Here is a 20,509-nt window from a genome sequence, read left to right as displayed (position 1 = left end):
TCATCCAGAGACAGGCTACAACAACTTCTATAAAACTCCAACCATAAGCATCTACAGTTTCTCTCCAATGCAAACCAAAGAAACATCCATAAGGATGACGCACTTTATCACCTCAAATATATTTCAGATTACATCTCACCGTGGAACAAAAAACTTTGGGATGCATAATTAAAGCTAAGCAATGAAATTATACTACATACTGTACAAGTGGCTGTGATTTAAAGCAAGTGCCACATGATTTAGTCATATATTGATCACATCAGGCTGATATTACTCCAGTGCCTTTTCCTTTTAGAGTCACACTAATGGGCTTTCACTGCAGGGCTAGGCAGCTAACACCATGCATGTGTTTCTTTGTTCTGCTAACTAAAAGGCGGTGAAATTGTTTTCTTTACTGTCAGGCATGCACATTGATTTAGCTTAATAAGGCAGTTGTCTTAATATAGACCCAGTGATATTTCTATCCTTTCTCTCTCTCTTTCTCTTTGAAGATGAGTTTACCACAGATATAAGAAGGATGAATAAATCCACAACAATGCACATGATAGATGGTTTGATTGTCCTGCATGGGACACAGTTTAAACAACACATACACTTACATAAGTGGCAACCCAGAAACACACAGTCTCAGACTTGCATGATATTCTTTCATATGTTATACTGGATGTGAGGCAACCAAACAGGAGTTAAGAGGGCCCTTGGGTCTGGGCTGCCTTAATTAAAATTAACAGTGATCCCTGTGATCTAATCACCAGCCAGGCAACGCCAGGTGTTTGTGTAATCACTCACCTCGAGTCCTGTTGGGCCTGGTGGTCCGATCGGGCCCTCATCTCCCTGGAAACAGATGATATTGATCTTAGCATGAATTATGTTTGGGGACATAAAGCTGCCTTCAGCAAAGAGAAGCCTAGTGCCATAAAATTTATAATGCCTTTTGGCACTTAAGGGTTGTTCTGATGTGGGCAGTGTCTGACAGTCTCACCTCCAAGCCAGGCACCCCTCGGGGCCCTGGTAAACCTCTGGCCCCTGGTTTTCCCTGGATGGGAAAAAAGCAGTCATATGAGGGTTAATATGTAAAGGTAACTGTAGTATTTACCCACATGTTTTTTCCGAGGTAGCGGCGTTGCTCTTGGGAAAGCATTGAGTCACCACTTTGGCCAAGGGTGAATAACTATTGGAAGGATTACCTTGAAAATTTGGACATTCATGGTTGCCAGAGGATGAATCCTAATAACTTTGGCGATTCTCTGACATTTCAACTAGCGCCATCATAAGGTCAAATTTTTTATTTGTTCAATACTTTGGTTTATGACCAGATACCTGCAACACTAAGGACACCCCCATCAACCTCAGCTGTACTTTGCAATTAGTGCTAACTAGCAAATGTTGGCATGCTAACACATTAGTGAACCTGGTAAGCATTATACCTGCTAAATATCAGCATGTTAGCGTTGTCATTGTGAGCATGTTAGCATGCTCACATTACCAATTGGCTCAAAGCACCGCTGTGCCTGAGAACAGCCTCACAGAGCTGCTAGCATGCCTGTAGACTCTTGTTCTGGTTTATGTTTTGAAACATATACAAGGTTATAGACTACTCAGCCAAGATAATGGTTTTACTCACCTTTGGTCCCTCAAGGCCGTTCTCTCCAGGTGGTCCCATGTCCCCAGGGAAACCCTGTCATGATAAACCAAAAAAAAATTGATTTCTATTGTCCCCCTGAGATACAGACGCACACATTCAACGCCGCAATGAATGTTTTAAAACAAACCTCAGGGCCTGGAGGTCCAGGTGCACCATCAGGGCCTCTCTCTCCTGGCTTGCCCTGTAACAAAGACAAATGAGAACATGAGAAAGCACTGCAACTGACATGGAAATAGTCCTGCACATAACCCTGTAAAACACTCTACACTTTTACACATGGATTAAGCAAACTAGATACAATATGATGGCTGATGGATTTTGTTACTTTTGGACAGAACCAGGCTAGCTGTGTCCCCTTTTTCCAGTCTTTATGCTAAGCTAAGCTAACCGGCGTCAGCCTTTTATTAAATGGACAGACATGTGAGTGTTGTCAACCTTCTGATCCAGCTCTCGGCAAAAATGCAAATAATCACATTTCCATGTGAACCTATTCCTTTAGATGAAAAGCATTATGTCCACATTTTAACAGTTCAATGTATTTCTGCTCATTAAAGCCAGAGCTAACCTGAGGTCCTGGTTTCCCACGAATGCCTGGTAACCCCGGAGCCCCCTGGATGCCCTGTCCAATACAAACACAACCCATGAAAACTAAGACAGACTGTCAGACAGCATTCAGAAGCAAAAAGCAGAATTTCTTTTCTAGAGCAACAGACATTAGACATGCATGACTCTGCTCAATATTTCCGTTATCTCTTGGGACCACTCTTTTCTAGGATGCTAAAAGGGTTAGATTTTGCTTACACACACAGACAAATGAGGAGGGTTTACACAAGAATTTCCCTAAGCTGGACAGCACACATCTGGCTAAGTCATTTTGCATAAAGACAGTTCTTTAACAAAGGCTGTGTGTCCTCAGTTTGTGTGTGTGTTGGAGGCAGTGTGCAGGACAGGGGCTGCGGAGGGGAATGGATGTCTGAGTTTCTATAATGTGTACAAATGTGTTGCAGCGGTGATCTACCTTGTCTCCTTTGTACCCAATCTCCCCTTGCTCTCCAGGAATCCCAATTTCACCCTGACGGAGAGAGGAGGAGACGAACACACGCAGGGAGATGGATGAGGTACGGACAGAAAGAAAGAGAAATGAAGAACATTAGGGGAATGGTAACCTTCCACTTCGTCAATCACATTCAGCTTTTTCAACAGACAATACTAATTACTGGTCTGTACATCATGAACATTCACATAATTAATCTATTTCATTGCATTAGCCAACGTCTTTGCGTTGTGTCAATTTCTTAATAAGCCAGCATTCAACAGATTAGTCATAACAGACTATTGGTTATTTTTGCTTTGGTCTGAACAGCCTCTATACAAATGTAAAGCGAGAAGTGCATAATTTTGGTGTAAACTTTTGTTCATTCTTGTCATTAGAAGCTCAAGGAACTGCTCAAGGAACTGCTCAAGGAACTGAACGGGTACAAGCATGTTTTATCAGGCATGTCACTGCTCTATCTATGAGTCACTGCTCTATCTATGAGTCACTGCTCTATCTATGAGTCACTGCTCTATCCATTAGTCTCTTCACTTTTTGAGATACTGTTGCAGCGCCCTTCAAGCAGTTCTCAACACCTACTTTGTTAAGGTTGAAAGGGCCGAAAGGTCCCTAAGTTGGATCTCTCCATGCCTGAGGATCTCAGATACGCAAAAACAGTGATCCTATTTTAAATCCCTTTGTAAAACACATTTGCATTGCCTGGCATTGTTCTAATTCTTTGTTTTTTTTCCAATTATTTGAAATCTTACTATTCTATTTATTTTGGTTTTCTTTTGCCATTCTGTTGGGTTATCTTTCACTTCTGTATAGTAACGCTTTGTAGAATTCTTCATAAAAGTTTTTCATACTCAAAGTTTATCGTTTAAAGGCCTAGTTTGACATTTTGGGAAATACACTTATTCAATTTCTTGCTGAGAAATTAGCTGAGAAGATCAATACCACCATCATGGCTATACAGTAATTATGTAGCTAGAGCCAGCAGCTTAGATTAGCATTAAGACTGGAAACAGCTAGTATAGCCGGGGTTAGCTGTTTTCCCCCTGTTTCCGGTCTTTCTGATAAACTAAGCTAACTGTCTCCTGGCTTCAGCTTCATACTGAATGGATACGTTTGCAATATGAGATATGGTTTCTCATCTAATTCTCGCCAGCAGAGCAAATATTTCCCAAAATGTCCAACTATTCCCTTAAGTTTATTCAACAGATGGCTTCCCTACTGACTGCCTAAAAATGAAAGGTGATGTTAATTCCTTTAACATATCATACAATGGATTTAATGAAAATGACACAGTAAGGACTCAAATTGGTGGATCTGAGAGACACCTGTCAAACCTCATGCCTTATACAAATAGCATAATCATCGGAAGTTTGTATTGGTGTGGTTGAAGGTGGGACCTAATGAAAGCATGCTCTATGTCGATAGGTAGGACAGAGATGGCTACAGTGGGGTGCAAAGGAGTACATATCCATCACATGCTGCTCAAAACCAGGCCAATAACAGGAATATTCAGATCACCTTATCACCTTTCAGTCCTGGTTCTCCTTGATTTCCGGGCACCCCCTGGAACAAGCACCAACAGATGGGTTAGTTAATGAAACCTGACTGCAGAATAGCTGTTTCTGAATGTTACTTACCATGCAACTCATCCATATTTTGCTGATTTTCCATTCTGATATTTTGTATTGTGCAAATAAAATAACAAAAAGACAGTCCAAAAAACACAATGCAAGATGGGAGCGTGAAGGTAACACTTTCCATCTGTGTGTATGTGTGTGAGATACCTTCAGTCCATTAGGTCCTGGAAGGCCCATCTCTCCCAAAGGTCCCATGTCACCCTGAAGCCAGAAGAGGGGACAAATGAGAAAACGTTTCATATTCAATAATATCATATGCATAAAGTGTGCATAAACACATGGCTCATAGCCCTAACTTTCAACAAACACACACACACACACACACACACACACACACACACACACACACACACACACACACACACACACACACAGAGTACACTTCACTTCACACTTCAGTTCACATTGACATTTATTACTGTAAATGCAAGAATAATCTTCTCTCTCTTGCTTCCAGATTATCCATACGGCTGTCACATTATTACATAACACAAAACAATGGATGATCTTATTTGGGACACAAGGAATAGATCTTGCAGTCTGAAGCCAAGATTGTGCTATAGTGAATAAATGCTTGAGGTAACATCTGTCCCAACACTGGAAAAAGAAGCCAGCAGTGGTCTTCACTGCTCAGGGCAGAAGAAAAACAGAACAAGATTGTAGTCATAATGCCCAGAGAGAATTGTATTTTATTAGAAACCAGTTATGCACACCGATTATAGACTTGACTGGATTAACGGCTCTCTTGTCAGTGTGTGAGAGAAAGAGAGACTGTATTGTGGCCCTGTTCATGAAATTGCTCGTGAAATGTGTCCTCTCCACAGAGAAGCATTACACGCTGCTAGTAGTTATCTTATTTCCATTCTCTTCGGCTCTGCATTTTCTGCTTGCAAAGAGCATCAGGGTGGCCTTGGCTAAGTGCATTGAATACTTGTCTGTCTGAGAATACTGTAGCATCTGCGTGTGTGACAGAGGATGTTATTGTTTGCATATACTGCAAAAATGAGCCTCACAACAAGTCACTTAATTTGGTGTTGAGAGTTGAGAGGTTGAGAAGTTTTCTTCTTCAGATGGGAAAATGTAAGCCATGGGGATGAAGTCTTATTCAGGATCTCTTTGAAGTCATTTGACTCCAAGACCTCTGCAGACCTCTAGAGGGCCTACTGATACTTAACTGTCTCAGTTAAGCACATATTTCATGCTCACTTGTCCAAATCGCAGAAAAGCATGAAGAAACACAATATATTATACTGGATAATGTTGTTAATTGATTTCAGACTTGTGGATTTGTTATCCATGCCTGCCACAGGGGGCAGCCAGGGTTAATTCCTGCCTAGTACAACAACCCTTTCAACCTCCATCAAAGCAGGATAAGTGGAAGATGGTGTGTATATATTGCCCAGGATGAGTATTTTACAATGAGCAAGGGGGGAAAGAAATTAAGAAAGACAGAGAGAAACATTGAAATAAAAAAGTGGTATTCCTACTTTTTCTATGTCCTTCAGAATTGTGAATTTCTAAGCCAGAGTAGTCGTCTGCATGTTAACACTTTCCCCTTCTTCAAAGTTGAGGCCTGCAGTCCTCCGAGAAGGTTGCTTGTGTATTTATATCTTTGAGGTGCAGCTCAGTGCTGCTGGTGTGTACTGTACATTATACTGTCAGGTCAGATTGATGCAGAGGACACGGAGCTCAGAGCAGAGCTGTAATCAGAGAGTGCTCCAATTACAGGCCTACTACCACCACTGGTGGCCTAGAATAGATCGGGAGGAGCGGCACCGATGGGTGAAGACAGGACGCGACAAGAGAAACCAGGGAGACATTATAATCAGACACAATTATGTGGCTGTCAGGCTTGGCAGGCATGAGGGCCAAGGTGATAGGTGGGCAAAGTTGCTGCTCAAAAATAGTTAATAAGAAAGAGATTCCAGAGGAAAACAGGAGGCCTTGTTAAAGTTTTGTGTGATTGATCAAACAGTAGATCCCTGCCATGTTTGTCAGATGAGGAAGTGAGGGGGACCAACTGCATAATTCAGGCTTTACAGTCATGGCAAAAAATAACTGTCTCTTCCATCTTGGATTCCAAAAGCCATCCACTTCCACTATTTTAAAAGTGTGTACAGTGGTAAAGAAACTACGGCAAATGGTTAGTTTTCCACCAAAGCGACTGGCAGTGAAAATGATGATGAGAGCTAATTGAGAGTTTTTTTTCAATTAAGCAGGCATATTCTGTTCCTTTTAAACATACTCTTTAGAGCTCTGTATTTATGGAATAAGTGTCTGGGAAAATACAATGTTAAAATTGAGGGAAGCGCACAGACTACACACTGAAACACACAAACCACTACTCACAATAAGTCCAGGAACTCCGTTTGGACCAGGGGCTCCCATGTCACCCTAGTCAAAAAGTAGAAGAGAGAGTGAGTGAGATGAAGGGAGAGGGCGAAGGAGCAAGTTTCTGGGCTTATTGGCTCTTTTTTAAACAAACATGCTCAGAAGAGTGGCTCAGTGTTCATCGCAGCTTATGAGAGGGGGCTGTGTGCATGTGTGTGTGTGTGTGTGTGTGTGTGTGTGTGTGTGTGTGTGTGTGTGTGTGTGTGTGTGTGTGTGTGTGTGTGTGTGTGTGTGTATGTGTGTGTGTTTGAGGTGAAGGTGGAGGGGGATGTGAGCCCATCAACCCATAGTGGCTTTTTCAAGTCTGCAGGTTCGTGAGAATGAGAAATGGATAGAATGGATAGATAGAAGGACCGTGAGCATGGCTGAAGAATGTTGTTATTTCAAGATAAAAGTAGGATATCCTGCTTTTTTCTACTTTTTTTATTTCATTAAAAAAAAAAAAAAACACAGTGACAGTGGAGCCTCCTCCTTCTCAGACATCTTTTCCTAGTGTGCTCTTGTGTTTTGCAGGAGAATTAAAAAGCACCGGACTTTCTTTTCTCAAATGTAAAGACAACAAAGTGTGGCCTATGTGGGGCAGAAATATTTAAAATGTCTTAGCTTGGATTTCATAAAAACATTGCATAGATTATCCAAAATACATGCTAACATCTGATGTGTCTGATGTATAATTCACAATCTGGAAGATGAGGCCTTACGCTCAGGAAAAAGAAAAGCAGCAGGGCTACGAAAGGATTGATTAGGAGTTTAGGTGCCTGATGTACAAGCCTGACTTCAGACATTAATACGCTATATGTTCATCATGTATTTGTGAGTGCGTTTGAGGGCAGCTTGCCGACGTGTTTATGTGTTTTACTTTAGAGCTTTCCACTCTTACTGACGAAATGTTACATTTGTAAGAATGACAGTGAAAATCTCTAAATAGTGAAAATGCTAAGATCAAATAATTTGACGTCTCCCATATGGAAACATGTGACAGGCTGTGTCTGCTGACACAGTTTGTGTGTTTATGTGTGTGTTGGTGGCCAGCTTACAGTAATGAATAGAAAAGGTTGCATTTGAAAGCCAGACCAGCTAACACCCCCGTCCCCCTTAACACTGCAGGTTTTGAAAATGAGTGCCAAGTAAAATTATATACAACAGAGGAAGGGATGGGATAAAACGAAATACAACAATAAAACTTGGAGCAAGATAAAAAACAAAAACAAAACTGACCACTAACTTTTTTTTTTTTTTTAATGCCACCGTACTAAAACACCGGTGGAGTGTGTGTGTGTGTGTGAGTGAAACCACTGCTCTCAGTTTGTGTTTGTGCATGTGGTAGGGATGTGTGTTTGTGTGTGTGAGCATGTGGATCGGTTATGTATTTAGGTGTGTGACCGTGTGTGAGTAACAGAGTGCGTGACATACTGGCTCTCCATCTGGTCCAGGTGGTCCTCTCTCCCCAAAGTCCCCTGGAAACCCCTGAGGACAGAGAGAAGAGCTTTTATGTTCAGCTGCACACAAACAGCCACAATCAAACTCATAAAGCCAATAAATTTAAAGTGTCCTGTTGCTTTATATAAGTACTTTCTGCTTCATCACCTCCGCCAAAGGAGGTTGTTTTCAACTGTGTCTGTTTGTTTGCTGGTTTTGTTTGTCAGCAGGATTACACAAAAAATATTGAAACGATTTGCACCCAACTGGATGGAGGGACATGGCATTGGCCAGGGAAAAACCCAGTATATTTTAGGGCAGATGCGGGTCATTTACTTTGAATTTGATTGTTTTTCTCTGAAGTCTGGTGTATGTTGTCAAACAACATACACCAGACGTCTGCGCTCTCTGAGTGCCCTTCTAGTAAAACCTGTGGTAACTGATTTTTTGGCCACTTGCGAACAGCAGAAACAAGTTGTGAACACAACAATGATATATTATCATCTTTGAAGTTGATAGAGCGACATTATTATTCATTTGGAATCGTCAACTAATAAAAGGCCAACTAATAAAAGTAAGTTCAATATTAGCACTTCTTTTTTGTTCTGTTTTTGGTCTTCACTAACTCCTGATGGAAATAGCTGGCTGTTCAGCTTTTAGTTGCTAACTGTCTCTGTCTGCTGTTTGGTGCTGAGCAGATAATGTACAGTGGGTTTTTAAATAGCATTTTAGCTGAAAACAGCTGTCTGCCACAGCCCGCAGATGATGTGGTGAGAGCAGCAAGACCGAACCAAAACAATAAAGTTGCATGCCAGAAAAACAAAAAAACAAAAAAAAAGCTTAAAGATGCTGTAAAGCTGAAAGGAACTGTGTATTTGGTCGATCATTTTCTGTGGGTTCATCAATACGAGCAATTCCTAGCACATAAAAGTAGTCATTTGATGCACTGTTAGTATAAAATATTTTGGTTATAGCTGCTTTAGTGTAGGCTAAAGCAAACATAGTAAAATCTAATGCTAATTGCACTGACTGTGCAAAAACTGACGCAATAATAAAAAAGATCACATTCATCCATGACACGGATTGTAAAATATGGCCAAAAAGGCCTTTCATTAAAGGAGGCTGTGTTTGTGTTACGCTCCTTCAGTGCCACCAATGCAAATGCAGAGTAAATCATTATGACTTTAAACATGGAGTCAAATTTACAAAGCACAGTTTCTCAAATATCGCTGAGTGTTACAAAACTCAGAGTACTGCTCCTATAATTGCAGAGCAATTGCAACAATTTCACTAAGTCAAATATAACATTAAACACAGCGTAATCTGAAATATGTACAAAATAAGAGCGTAATGGCATCATTATAAGCATTAAATCTATCAGCTGTAGGGTGTGGACACCCAACTGTTCCGCTTAGGCCGAGTACACTTTTTAAGTGCAACAAGCGAGACCAGCAGCCAAGTAATTATTCTGTCCATTTAGCAGTAAACGGGATGCTAATGTGAGCTATGCTTACAGGTGGTGGTACTGCAACGAGAAACCACATCTGCGGAAAGCATGAGGGCAGAAACACAGAAACACTCATAATTTCTAGGTTCTGCTATTCTGGTCTCCACACATTGTTTTCAAAATGCTAATTACTGAAATACCCCCAGAAAATGTCAGTTATTTTAGTAAGACTTGAAATGTTAGCTATACACCACTTACATTTATTGTAATCTCTGACTGGCCTTAGAAAAAAAATCTGCTGACTAAATGTAACTCTTTGTATTTGAGTTTGCAGTTTATTTTGTTTATGAAAACCAGTCTAGGATAATTTTGACATTTTGACTTCATATTCAAATAATAAATCCTTGCGACTGATGGTATGTAAATGCTCACCTATCCTTCAGTCTGCTGACACATCCCATTAGGTCAATGAAGCGATCATAATTCAGTGCTGAAATTATACAGTTTGACAAAAAGCTCTTTTGTGTCCCTTGTAGGCCTCTGGAGCGGGTTTGAAATCATCCCCCAAAAAACGTACCATAGTAAGATCAATATTATGCATGAGACTGCTTTATGGTACTTGTAAAAAAAATGTGTGTAATGGGGGTAGCACAAGTGCAAAGGCAATCAATGAAGCATGAAAGTGACTCAAAGGATGAATCATACAGTTGTCACCGCTGCCGTAAAATCTAAGGGCAAATGTGGGAAACGCAGCTGTACCAAGTACAGCACTTTGAAAGACTTTGATGAGGGCCTGCTGCTTTGACATGACGTCAGACGACCCCGCCCTTCAGCTTTGAAATCAAAAAGGATCACACAACAGCACCACACACTGTCAGATACGGGGATGATCTTAAGGGAACTGCAACCGAACAGCCTGATAAAAAACAACCTCAAAAAGACAAACAAAGCCAAACCCTAAACAATTTTATGCAAAAAAAACACAGCAGGAAACTTTTTATGCTTGCCAATGTTTTATATAATTCCCTCATCACTCTTTGGTAGATGGCAGGCTGGGAATGTGTGTGTGAGCTTCCTCGACAGAGTACTGCAGTTACAGCCATTAAAATTTCTGGCTCCGGTTCAGGTGCTTCTTCTGTTCTTTCTTCTCCATCATCTTGTTATGTGTCCTAGCTTTCCATTTTCTATACAGGGGCATGAAGTCACATCACAATGATGATGATGACGTGTGTTTTCCAGTTACGTTTACAGGTCAGATATAAAGGGCCGTAGCAGTTAAGGCGGCCTTCTAAAGATTTTTAAATAATTCAAATTACATCACTCCTCTATTACTCCATTCTCAATCTTTAGTAGGAATATGTATAAACAATCTTATGCAATGTGATACACTGTCATTATGTTCTTTCCTCCCTTGAAAAACAGAGCTCCTGCTGTCATACAATCATCTAAGATGTGCTAGGGGCAAGAAAAGGCCCAAACTGTCAGGAAAGCACTTCCATATGAATGCTCTTCGTTTTGAATGGCCTGTGTCAAAACTGTGAAATGACCTTAACAAGAAAACTGTCGGAGGACCAGAATCAACGGAACCACGACTCTTCTGATGAAGCCCTCTTTGACTGGGGGAGAGGGCACACACAACACAAAAAAGCAAAACGCCTAAGCAAATGAGTCACATGCGTAACATGTGATACAAAGCCTCACACAAGGTGAATTTACATCCAAAGCTACTTCCTAAATATTTGTCTGATTACAGAATAAGCTGCAGTTTCTCAAAGCCGCACACTAAATGTACACTGGCTTGTGTGTGTTCAGAGGGTTTAGCTCTATAAATGCCTTATTTACTGAAAAGCCAGTAAGCAACAGCTGCAGAATGATCTCAGCAGCTAGTTTCAGTGTTACACACTCGTTCTGAAACACACTGTCAAACTTTGAACACTATCTGACACACACAACAGAACTGACTGACTTCCTCCAAGTGGCTTGGCTCCATGCTGGGGGGGGGGGACCAAAAGCCCTTTACTCCAACAAAAGCCTTTTTCTTGCTGCATCCAAGGCCCCGACATGCGGCTGGTGGGACTCCACGGTCTTCAGGCTGGAGTTAACCCCTCCAACAACCATGGAAATACTGAGGTGACTCAAACAATGACATAAATGCAGGCTCTATAAATTATAAATTTTATAACCATGTGGAGTCTTTGCACTAAAAGCTCTCAGTCGGACCCAAATGGATGAATGACCTATAAAACTTAATTGTACTTACTCTAATACAATTTATTTCTCTACTTTATTTGAGTGGGGTTGTGCGCCTGCCGTATTAAGAGCTATAATCAAAACAATTAAGTAGAATATTGATTTGAATGTTGTTTGACACGTGTCACCATCTCCCCTCAAAAACACACCATACGTTCAAGGTTCAACACTTCCAGCACAATTCATCACACTTTTGAAAGATTATCTGTAAAGTATGTTGAGACAAAACTTTACCGGCCTACCCATCTTGCCCCTCTTCCCTGGTTCACCGGGAATTCCCTGAAAATCAAAACAAGATACAGTAGAGAGAGAGAGAGAGAGAGAGTAGAAGTCGGATAGAAAGCATAGCAGAGAGGGGAAGAGAGATGTTCAAGGACAGAAAAACAAAGAAGAAAGAGAAAGACAGGCATCGTGTAAAAACCATACCAAACCAAAAACATAACACTCTTGGGCATGACTGATTCAAGCCCAAAACACATAATTAAAAAGCCATAGCTGTAAGCCTCTCTCAACCCCCTTTTTCAACAGATGTGCGGAACAGCTGACTGCAGCCTATCCAACATTTTTCCAGCCTATTATGAGGCATTTAGGCCTCATCTTGTACATATGTTGAATAAACATCAGTTTCTCCTGGGACAAGTCGGGCAGACACCCTCTGTTGTCCTGATTACAGCCTGCCCTATGCTGACGCAACCTCCTGGAGCATGTCATAAGTAGGCTAATCGCTCTGTGTTTTAGAGGCTGCACAGAAGGAGGAGGCCTTGATGAGTTCAGGCAGTTCAAAGGCTCTATGGGAGGCTTTTATCATATGAGTCATCAAAACTCCCACATAGCTTTATACAGCAGCATCTTGGACAGCTGGGGACTGTTTCCCTCATTATAACAGCGACAGGAGAGCTGAGTGAAATAGCAGGAGGGGCCCTTTTGTCATCTCATAGGGGCCATTAGCTGGGTTTAGTCGGTGACAACATTTTTACGGTTATAACCAAAAGAAATATAGATTTGACAAGAACTCACTCTTTCGCCATCAGGCCCAGGTAGGCCAAAAAGCCCCGGGATTCCAATGAAACCCTGCAGAAGAGGAGAGGAAAGGAGAGAGGAAGACAGGAGAAAGAGGAGAGAGGAGGATTATGTGATGTGAGTATTTGGATGCCGTGAAAACTGCTGGAAGTACAGCAACTCCCATTGGCTCTAGGGCCGGGTTTCAGGGGCCAACGGTCCAGCATGGATAGGGTGGGCTTCCATGAAGAACCAAGCCATGAGGCAAGTGTATATGCCCATGGACTGCATGGTGCTGGCTTCCACGATGTAGTCCAAGGGCACATACCCTCACGCCAGGGATCTCTGAAGATAGCCGGGACCTCACACTGGGCTGTCGGCACAGGGGGAGACACACACAGAGGAAAACAAGCACAAACACCACAACAGTTGAACACTAGAGGACCAGTTGAGATGCTTGTTGCGGGCGAGCGTTAGTTGAGTAGGTTGAGGTGTACACAATATGGAATATGCTGCAAGGGAGGGTGATGAATATGTGGAAAGGTGGCTCGGTGAGAGGGAGACGACTAGAATGCCTCCTTAACACAGCAGGGCCTCATATGGTGCTTAAACAGGAAATTCCAGCCAGTGGGGGCAGGGGAGGCTTCCGAGCAGCCGAGGGGAACTGATAAAGAACCTTTATTGGAGTGCAAAATAAAAATCACTGTTTGTATCCACGAGTGTGTGTTTCTTTGTTTTGTGTACCTAAAGGGTGTGTGTTTGTATGTTGAGGCTTATCAACAGCCAGTCTCTGAGTAAGTGTCTGTATACAGTAATACAATGTTTACATTACAAGTAAAGGCTCCTCGTTGAACGAGTGCATATGAATGTGTTTATGTGTGCAGGGGTGGATGCTGGTGCACGCCTGTTTTGGTACACGCATGCACTTGTACAGTATGTTGTTGCATCTACAGGCTGTCACTGCAATAACAGGTTTACAGCACAAAATACAAATAGTTTGCAACCCTTAATTCAACAAATCTCTGTGTGTCTCCTTCCGTAAATATTGTGAGGGAAAAAAAGTGTCAGTGTGCTGTAAGGCTGACCACCTTGCCAATAAATATACTCACCGATCCTGTTAAAGCACCAATGTTAGCAATTTATAGTGATAAATATCAAACTTGAGCAGCGCGTTTGAAGGGAGGATGTTGAGCTAACTTACCCGAACGCCTTTAGGCCCCACTGGTCCTATAAGCCCAGGTAAACCCTGAAAAATAAAGAGAGGAACTATTTTTTAGCAGCTCAACACTTTTACTGGTCTATACCTGAAATAAAGTTTTTCCAAAATACGCGCTGAATGTGTGCAATAGTGTGTCATGATGGCGTTTAGAATTGGCAGGCCAAGGGCTACAACCTCTATTATATTGTTAAAATAAGGTGATACAGTAGAGCCACAGGTCTTACAAACACAAAATGTAAAATTCTCTTCATTTTTTGTATGATACATTTCAAAAACACCACACAGTAACAGACCCTTCTGTCCAATATACTGTAATACATTCTTATTCCGTAACTGTGCAATGAATGTACTATTTCAGCTTCATAGTCATTTCTGAGGCTGTAGCTTGTGATGTTGTTCTCTTCGACCACTTTATCTTTTAAAATATTCCAACTCCTCTATATACAGTAGTATTTACCCAAATATTTTCCTCCAAATCAGCTGTTCAACATAACCTAATTCCACTTGGCCCTCTGCCCTTACTATGGCCCTGACTACAACTGTACCAGTCACAGCAGAGGATTTACTGCACCTGCCTGCCAGGATAACCTTTGGCACCTGGGCTTCCGACTGGACCTTGCTCTCCCTGCGGGGAAGAGAGAGAGAGAGGGAGAGAGAGAGTGTGTGAGAGAGGGTCCTTGGTTTTGGGTGGTGGTGGGGGGGGGGGGGGGGGCTGATCAAAATTACAGTAACACAAACACACAGGCAAGCCATTCTGCAGAGTAGCGGACAGTTTCAGAGAGGGAGACGGGGCAAAGGGGATGGATTAAATTAAAATGAGCCATTTCCTGTAAAATGAGGAGATGAATGAGTTTGCTTTGCATGGCAGTGGACTTTTGTGCTGCGCGTACGAGTACAGTTAGCTGGTGCACCACCACTTGATGCAAATGGTAGTGGCACTGAGCCCTTTTTGCTTTGTTATTCTAGTATTAGGGTTGAGCGATATGGAGATATATCACACAAGATGATATAAATTTGTTAACCATCAGAGATTTCACTATAGCGTTCATGTTCACAGGCAGCTATCCCTTTAGTATCTCTGATTATATTAGACTGGTAAGGAAAATCTTATAAATCAATATGTAGGACTGTTTTTTTTTTTAAATTTGTATATATCAGTTAACTCCCCTCTAACTATGACTACTACACTGGTTTATTGTTCATTTTGTAGATTAATTTATCTTCATGTATTGATACGCACTTTGCTAGTGCTTACATTACTTTGTACTGGTATTTACGGTGTGCATTGATAATAAAGTTGAATCTAATCTAATCTAAAATCACTGAGATCCTTAATGTGATCACAACTGAACTGTCATCAAATTCACTATATCACTGTATATCACAATCACAATATAAAACTGCATACATCTAGATAAAGGATTTTATCCATATCACCAGTGGTGGAGGAAGTATTCAGATGCTTTAACTTAAATAAAAGTAGCAATATCAAAATGTAAAAATATTCCAACACAAGTAAAAGTCCTGCATTGGAAAGGTTACTTAAGTAAAAGCGCATAAGTATTATCAGCAAAATAAACTTAAAATATCAAAAGTTAAGTACTCAATGCCCCTGTGAATTTCATACTGTTATACATTTTGTTTTTATTATTGATACATTGATTTAAAATAATAATAATCACACAATAAAAGCTTTTATTTAAATAAAAACGTGTTTTAAGAAAGGAAAAAAACGGGGACCTGACTCCGCAATTTGTCGAGTTAGTTTTAAGCATTTTATATACCATTGGGTGGTTTCATATAGAACAATTTGTAATATTTTATACACTGTTTTGCATATAAAAATCTTAATTTGTAAAGTAACTGGTAAAAATAGCTATTAAATAAATGTAATCAAGCAATTTGCTTCTGAATTGTGGTGGAATAGAATATCAAGTAGTATCAAATGAAAATGCTTCAGTAAAGTACATGTACGTCAAATTGATACTTAAGTACGGTACTTGAGTAGATGTACTTTGTTACATGCCAACGCTGTACGGTATATCACCCATTCCTACTGAGTCTATCTATTCTTGGACTCATGGTTATTGCTAAAAGTCTAACACACTTCTCAGATTTGGCCTTTGTATAGACCATAGAAGCTAATTAAGAGTTTGGTTTGTAAGTGTGTGTGTGTGTGTGTGTGTGTGTGTGTGTGTGTGTGTGTGTGTGTGTGTGTGTGTGTGTGTGTGTGTGTGTGTGTCTAAGCATAACAGCAGGTTGTGTTCAAAATTCGCTGAACACAAGTGCTCATGTATAACTTCCTTTGACTCACTCCGGACGTGCAGCCATGCGCCTCGCTTGCCATCCCCTCTCTTGGATAAATATAGTGCATAATGCAGCCAGTTAAAACCAGACAAGAATTTTGCTGAGTGGATTTTGGACCTTTAACTGGAGGCTCTGAGCACGGCCCGTGATGTATTACTATAACAAAGAGTCATCAACACTTTATGCACACCAGCTGGCCTCTGCTCTCAAGAGCTGGAGAGCCCACACTGCCAAACAGTTGTGCTTATTACTCAGTCATTGGTGCCGCAGTGATTCAGACTCAAGGCCGGGACAGTGATCGGCAGCAGCAGCTCTGTGGGAAAGAGGGGGGCGTTTGAGGATGCACTATGGAAGGACATGATGGTGAGAGAGAAAAAGTACTCCTTCTCCGTGATGAGTAGTGCGGGAACTCCCTGCGCTGGTGACGTCACCCCAAGAACGGGGACTTATTTTAAACTGTGTGACAATGAGGAGAATGTTCCACTCTGCTTTCCATGACTAAGGCCTTTTCTTAATACAAACAGTAGTATGACCAAGCCTGACTGAAAATAGCCCTGGACATGAGGGTGGATGCTCCTTACTCAAAATAGTTCTGTTGGGCTGGACTAAAAAGACAGAATCGTGTCTCCTCCCACTTGTAGCAGCAAATAAAAGAATTCATTGAACTGATTTCCTCATTTTAGAGTGAGATGGACAGATAGAGGAGGAAGAAACTATAAGAGAAATGAAATGCACGCTTGAGAATAGCATCAGTGTAAAATGCTGTAGGAGAGAGACCGAATGTTGAATGATAAGTGGCAGGTCCAGAGCAAGAAAGTCAGAAAAAGGGAAACTTTCTCCAAAGCTTCAGTGTAATAGCCGTGAGGGTGTCACAGCTGGCCTAGTTGGCTTGTTCCTGTTTCTTTTCTCCCTATTCTCTCTCTGTTTGGCATTGCTTTCTGATATCCTGGAGAGCATCGCTGTAGCACAGCGCTTCGGCCAGATGTCTGTCCTCACCAGTTCTTCATAAAGGGCTAATCTAATCTTGCTTACAGGGATGCTTGCTGCAGGCACACAAACACATACATACACACAGAGTGAGAGGTTAAACGACCTGGGAGTGGATGACGACTGTGATTTTGAAGAATGAGGTGAGATGTTAAGAATATGAGGGATTAGTCGGCAATAAGGGTCTTTATGGTGGACAGCATAAGAGAAAAACATCACTGAGAGACTCATGAGAGCAAATGCATAAAGTACAGGTGATGGAGAAAGATACTTACAGGCTCTCCAGGGAGTCCAGGTGGACCAGGGTAACCTTTCTGTCCCTAGAAAGACAAATGTGAGACATGGGAGGTGAGCTGAAGAATAAAATAATGGGAGTGAAAGAAAACTCACAAATTCTGAAACAATTCACAGATGAGGAAAACACGTAAAGCACAAGAGGATTTCTCCCTTCGGATCGGGAATGACAAGTGGAGTAAAAAATGAAAATTAACACTAAGAGCACAGGCAGAAAAGTTCAGTGCCATATGTAAGAAATCAATCTGCACTCCTGTCAAGGGATCAGAATTTCCACTGGCCGTGTTCACAGAGACATTGTGCTGGGGAAGCTTTGCTAGGATCATGGCATGTTGAGGATATAAATGCCTTCCTGTGTGAGTCAGATAGTAGGTCTCTCCCTCTGCCTGCAGAGCAGACTACAACACTGAAGACAGCCTGACATAGTGCTTTTCTAAAGTTCTGCTGACTGCAGCAACTACAAACCCCCAACAAAGAGCAGAGAAAAACTAAATCCGAGGTTAGAGGGATTTTAGTTTGATAGAGTAAGGGAGCAAGAGAAAGAGGAAAGGGAAGAGGAAAAAACAAAATAAAAACAGAAGAGCAAAGAAAGGAAAGATTGCTGTTGTCCCTTTTTCCTAAACCACAGCTCCAAAGTACCAAGCCAAGACTCCCAGAGTTCCCGTAAAAACCATCCTTTAGCTCTGTCATCTGACTGCAGCAAGGGAGGAGGACGCAGCATCTCTCTACTCATTATGTTACACATGGCAACTGTGTCAACACTGCATTTGTTTTGCAATACTGTAACTAAAATAAATACAACTTCTGTACATTTCAGTTAACAGACCTAATCTTTAAACTTTTATGCTGTTCTCTCTGTATCCAAGAAATGTCCAAGCATTCTTTTGGAGAACTCCTCTGTCTCGCTGTCACCTCACATCATCTGTTGCACATCATCAAAAGACCACTAGGAGGAGACGCTTGGAGCTGGGATGAAAATACATGAGTGATACACATTAAACAGAGATGTCACCGGGTGTTGACAGACTGTTGCTATAACAGAGCCACACGTGCAGAAACGTGTGTGTGTGTTATCCATATTTTTGTGAAAAGCCTTATTGGTAAGCAGTGCTGTGGAGAGATCCGGGATTGAAAGTTTCCACTTGTAAATTCAACTGTTATGATGGAACGGCATGTTGGGCGGTTATAATAATGTGCTGAAGAATTCTTGTTTTTCTAGCTCACCTGCATGTGTCGGAATCTGTTTAAACAGACCTTTTCCATTTTTTTCGTCCACCTCTTGACCTCAACCAGCTTTTCGGGAGATGCAGTGACCCAGTGTCTTTCTCATGGCGTGCAAACACGCATGCACATGTGTGCGCATACACTGTACGCACATAAGCAAGGGGCAGGCAGGGAAACACGTCCACACTCACACACAATGACCCATGTACACAGTCTTCTTATTACATGGCTTACTTATAGTACAAACATGTGTAGCAGCTTATGTTCCCAAGCTGTGCTGTGAGGTCCACTAACCGCACACACACACACACACACACACACACACACACACACACACACACACACACACACACACACACACACACACACACATGCGCTGTGAGTCCGGGGTATTAACCATAGCCTCCCAACCTCAGCTAGACCATCTGAGATCCTTATCTCACTCATTATGAGCTTGCTAATGAGAGCGGCCATTCCCAGCGGTCCGCCTGTGTTTACAATGCCACTTGCTTAATGAGCATGTGTGGTCAATCAGATAAACCCACCAGAATGCTTTTCATTTACAGCAGCTCCCCGGTAGCACCCTGTAATCCTACCTCACTAAGCCAAAGAGCGCCCCAGGGACTGCTAAGCGCATTCTGACAAAAACAAAATAAAAGACATATCTTGTCTGCCAATGATATACCATTCCTCTGACTCCGTACCAGCTACGTTGTACACATTTAACTTTGTGGCTGTTCATATGAGTGCAGGCCTCGTGTCTGTCCGCAGCTCTAAACCGCAAATGATGAATATGTGTCTTCCACTGTCTGCCTCCACTGAACAGTGCCAGGGTACCAGAAATATACCACTCACCTCATTAATCTCTGCTCTCATTTTTCCACCTCTCTCTCTCTCTCTCTCTCTCTCCAAAATCACCCTACAGCATGGAGCCAGACGATTGCTCAGGGTAATCATCTGGCTCCATGCGTGTGTTGCATGTACAGCAGAACATAAACCCTCCGTGCGGATGTCTGGTGGGGGCAGACGAAACAAACAAATGCTTGAACCTAACCAGCCAATTTGGTTGAAATCTACCCGGTGGAAAAAACATTCTTCGTGTCATCCTTGTCTGAACCGCAATTTCAGCAGCATGTTTGCTGGCATGCAGTATCACTGTTAAACTACTAGCGCAGTGGAAGACAGGGCAATGATTTATTGTACTTCTTTTGAAACATGCAAAGAAAAATGATGGTTGATCTGAAGTCACCCATAATTTCAATGTTGATGAGCATATGGATATGTTAATCTGCAACGTGCTCAGGAGCTAAATGGAGAGCGTCTGGTTTGGAACAGGTCTTGGGGAGCTTCAGACAGGTTAATGCTATACAATAAACTGTCTTGTAAAAATGAAGCCAGCGAGTATAATTACTACACTGTCTAGCCCCTGTGGGGAAATTACAGTTTATCGTTCCACGTTGTATTGATAGGATGTTCTTGTTAGAACTATGGTTTGGACTTAATTTGAAAGGAAAATTATCTCTGCAAAATCTAAACTACAGTAGGTGGCAACAGCAACCTGACTATCCACAATGAGGATTAATGTATAGTACATTTACATGCAAAAATGTACATTATCACTGTGTACTTAAAGGGGCAA

At 41.7% G+C, this 20,509-nt stretch overlaps 1 protein-coding gene across 1 annotated transcript in view; it reads right to left on the bottom strand.

Moving 5' to 3' along the window:
* col27a1a (collagen, type XXVII, alpha 1a) overlaps window positions 1–20,509 on the bottom strand; it is a 70,186-nt gene that overhangs the window by 21,944 nt on the left and 27,733 nt on the right. The window contains exons 8-22 of the mRNA XM_040158162.1: window positions 17,628–17,672; window positions 14,630–14,683; window positions 14,041–14,085; window positions 12,858–12,911; window positions 12,075–12,119; window positions 8,138–8,191; window positions 6,683–6,727; window positions 4,481–4,534; window positions 4,215–4,259; window positions 2,664–2,717; window positions 2,211–2,264; window positions 1,773–1,826; window positions 1,625–1,678; window positions 983–1,036; window positions 790–834 (exon numbers count right to left, since the gene is read on the bottom strand). Of these exons, the coding sequence (XP_040014096.1) occupies window positions 790–834; window positions 983–1,036; window positions 1,625–1,678; window positions 1,773–1,826; window positions 2,211–2,264; window positions 2,664–2,717; window positions 4,215–4,259; window positions 4,481–4,534; window positions 6,683–6,727; window positions 8,138–8,191; window positions 12,075–12,119; window positions 12,858–12,911; window positions 14,041–14,085; window positions 14,630–14,683; window positions 17,628–17,672 (756 nt within the window). The remainder of the gene's footprint in view (window positions 1–789; window positions 835–982; window positions 1,037–1,624; window positions 1,679–1,772; window positions 1,827–2,210; window positions 2,265–2,663; window positions 2,718–4,214; window positions 4,260–4,480; window positions 4,535–6,682; window positions 6,728–8,137; window positions 8,192–12,074; window positions 12,120–12,857; window positions 12,912–14,040; window positions 14,086–14,629; window positions 14,684–17,627; window positions 17,673–20,509) is intronic.

This window comes from Xiphias gladius, chromosome 20 (assembly GCF_016859285.1).
Source record: "Xiphias gladius isolate SHS-SW01 ecotype Sanya breed wild chromosome 20, ASM1685928v1, whole genome shotgun sequence".
Lineage (NCBI taxonomy): Eukaryota > Metazoa > Chordata > Actinopteri > Istiophoriformes > Xiphiidae > Xiphias > Xiphias gladius.
The sequence above is the reverse complement of the archived record's forward strand: the minus strand, read 5'-3'. Positions and strand labels throughout refer to the sequence as shown.